This window comes from Anoplophora glabripennis, unplaced genomic scaffold, assembly GCF_000390285.2.
Source record: "Anoplophora glabripennis isolate ALB-LARVAE unplaced genomic scaffold, Agla_2.0 scaffold387, whole genome shotgun sequence".
Classification (NCBI taxonomy): Eukaryota; Metazoa; Arthropoda; class Insecta; order Coleoptera; family Cerambycidae; genus Anoplophora; species Anoplophora glabripennis.
In genome coordinates, this window is record NW_019421739.1 from 497,901 (window position 1) to 501,147 (window position 3,247).

At 32.7% G+C, this 3,247-nt stretch overlaps 1 protein-coding gene across 1 annotated transcript; it reads left to right on the forward strand.

The window, feature by feature from the left end:
• Positions 1 to 671: 671 nt before the first annotated feature.
• On the forward strand, positions 672 to 3,018 carry LOC111692966. Its single transcript, XM_023457106.1, has 3 exons — positions 672 to 964; positions 1,036 to 1,178; positions 2,756 to 3,018. Exons 1-3 carry the CDS (start codon positions 672 to 674, stop codon positions 2,968 to 2,970), a joined length of 651 nt encoding a protein of 216 aa, XP_023312874.1. The 3' UTR covers positions 2,971 to 3,018.
• The last annotated feature ends 229 nt before the right edge of the window (positions 3,019 to 3,247 follow it).

The following is a 3,247-nucleotide window of genomic DNA, read 5'->3' on the forward strand; positions in this document are numbered from 1 at the left end:
ACATTACCAAAAACTGAAGATGTAAAAAAATTATTCGAATGTCTGGAGTCTGATCTTCAAATGTGCATAGAAGGGTTAAAATTTCAATTTAAATTGGATTTATGGGTAAAATGAAATAAAGTTAACTTGATAAAAATGATGGCATTTAATAGAAAAAGGCCTGGTGATGTTGAAAAGTCACAAATTGTGGAATATAAAAATTTGCAGATGGTCGATGACGAAATACTGAAGAAATTAGATGATTCTCAAAAAAATATGTTGTTTCCTTTGGACGTTACATATCTAGGGGTAAATTAGATTCACCTGCTTCTATTCTTGTGTCTCGGTTAGATATGTTAGCGATTGAGCAAATTCTACGATACAGAAAAGAAGCCAATGTAGATACAAATAACCCATATGTATTTGGTACACCAATAGGATCATCTGAGGCCTTTTATAGAGTTGGAAAGGCTCTTGTTGATTTTTGTGAGTCAAACAACTTACAAAACAAAAACTTGACAGCAACAAAACTAAGAAAGCATTTAGCCACTGTAACTTCAACCTACGAAAGGGAAAAACAAGTTGTAATAAGTGATTTTATGGGTCACTCCTTAAATATTCATGACAAAATATATAGTCAAAAACCAGTGTTACATGACGTAGTACAGATGGGAAAGTTTCTTGTTAGTGCTATGGGTATGGATGATGAAAATGTTAATGTAAATAATTTGCCTGAAGTACACAGTACATCTGTCCAATCTGAGGAGTACGATGGAGAGAATTTTCATACAACTAGAAGCTTAGAGGCAAAAGAAAAATCAACTCCAGTATTGAAAACTACATCAATATCCAGTGAAAGTAGTAACGATGACTTTAATTTTCCACAAAATGATACAAACATACATGATTTGTCTACAATTCTTGAAATAAGTCATGAGAATGTAAACGACAAAGAAGAGATGGAACAAAAAGAAGACCCAATTTTGCAAGGCAATTGAAAAAAAAAAGAGCTACCTGGACGACACCAGAATGACAGAATGCAAGAAAAATATTTAGGAATTACCTAACTTTAAGAAGTAATGATATCCCATCTCTGGAAACTTGTCAAGAATTTATTCACAACGAGGTCAGCTTGCAAAACAGAACTCCGCTTCAACTGAGAACGTGGGTAATCAATGAAAAGAAAAGAATCGAACAAAGTAAGTAAAATCATTGTACAAGGATGTCTCAATATTACAGAACTCTCATGTCTCATGGAACTACATATTCTTGGTGGACGATTTAACTAAACTTACCTCTATCTAAAGATGCTTTGTTTAGCTGTTAGAAGATACAACATTTTGCAAATTTTTTCCAATAACCAAAATGCATCATAAAAAGGCATCTGTTACAGGTATTAAACACATCAAATTCATTTCGTTCTGATAAAGCATTTTTGACTATTTAGAAAAAACTACATCTTTTTGCCAATTTTGGTGCCCTGTAACAGCTAAACAAAGCAACTTTTATTAGAGATAAATTTGGTTATATCACTTTCTTGATGAGCGTAGTATCTGTACACTTGTTTTAAGAGTTCCTATAGGCATCAAATTCATGGGAAATATGTTTTTGAGGAATAATCATGTAAATATAAACAGTATTATATAAAAGATTTCAAACATATAATGAAATTCATAATGTAAATTACAATGAGAAGCTTACTCTAATGAATAATTAATACTGCCTTATTAATACTGTTGATTGAGTGAGGCATAGGCGGGATTTCGCCCAAATCATTGAGGGGGCAAACATCTCTCAAAAAATTGAGAAATTGCGAATTCAGTTAAACTCCAGATAGGCGGTGGAAAGCGAGTTCAATACTCGTAAAACAAGGTGCAGCAATTTTGCAACTTAAAATTTTTTTTATAGTTTTTTTTTAACTCCAGACAGGCGGGTGTAAGCGAGTTCATTAGGGAATTGACATAAAATTTAATAGTAGCCAGTATGAATAGAGCATATTTAACTATTTCTTCTGTGGTTTTACAAGTATTGAACTCGCTTTCCCCCGCCTATTGGGGGTTTATCTCATCTGTCTGTGGTTTTACGAGTATTGAACTCGCTTTCTCCTGCCTATTGGGGGTGCATTTCATCTGGTTTTATGAGTATTGAACTCGCTTTCCCCCGCCTATCTGCGGTTTAACTATGATCTGTTACCATACGATTTGAAATTGCACTCCCTTGAAGTTTAACTCTGAGTTTAATTTTTTTAGCTCAATTGCAATAATATTGAGGGGGTAACTGTCCTCCCTTGCCCCCCCTCAATCCCGTCTATGGAGTGAGGAATACTATTTCCTCACTCAACATTAATACTTATGTTCGAAATGATTTATGAAAAGTAGATAAATACAGAAGAGTATTTGATATTTTAATTGCCAGTAACACAAAATATAACATTTAAATTTAAAAAAGTACAATTTTATAACGTTTTATAATAAAATGATTTAGATATTTTTCCATGGAGTACTTGTATGACTTACACGAAATGTGATTTTTTATAAATTTTTTGAAAAATGTTTTGAGTAACTTTTAAAACGGGTGATAAGAGCAACACATTTTCTTAACAAATGTTGTTCAGAAGATTGTTATTTTTTTAAAGTGAATTAGTGCAAAACGGTCTTTATTTAATCTCGTTTATGACTGAGTCAATCTTTTCATTTTTCTTCTTTTCCCCTGTGATAAGGCTGACATGTAAAATTTGGCACACACTATACAAATAAATATTCTGTTTTATTTTCAGAATCCAGTGGTACATCTTACGGATGGAATACCCCAGCAAAACAACTTTGCAGAGACCTATTTAAAGATTATTATAACACGGGATATTATCCTAATAAGAAAGAAATGCAGGATGCCATATGTAGATATCCTGAGTTAAGGCATACGACTGTCCCTAAACTCAGGAGTCACTTACAACATGATTACGAATATATTAAAATGCGAAAGGTTGAGTAGTTCTATGTACAGGCTGTTACAAATTCGCTTCGCACTACAGGGATCTCGGAAACGGTAAGAGATACGAAGTAGCAAAGTTGCATAATCAGGGGACCAATATTATGCTTTTAAAAAATCAAGGCTAACATGATTAGTTTTTGAAATATTTGAAAAAAAAAATAAATTTTGGTAATCCGTTTTTGTTTAATTTCAGCCTTGTTTGAGGTGATATTGAAAAAAGAATAGCATTTCCACAGCAACTTTTTGCACTCTATCGAATGGCATAATCAATTTTTAT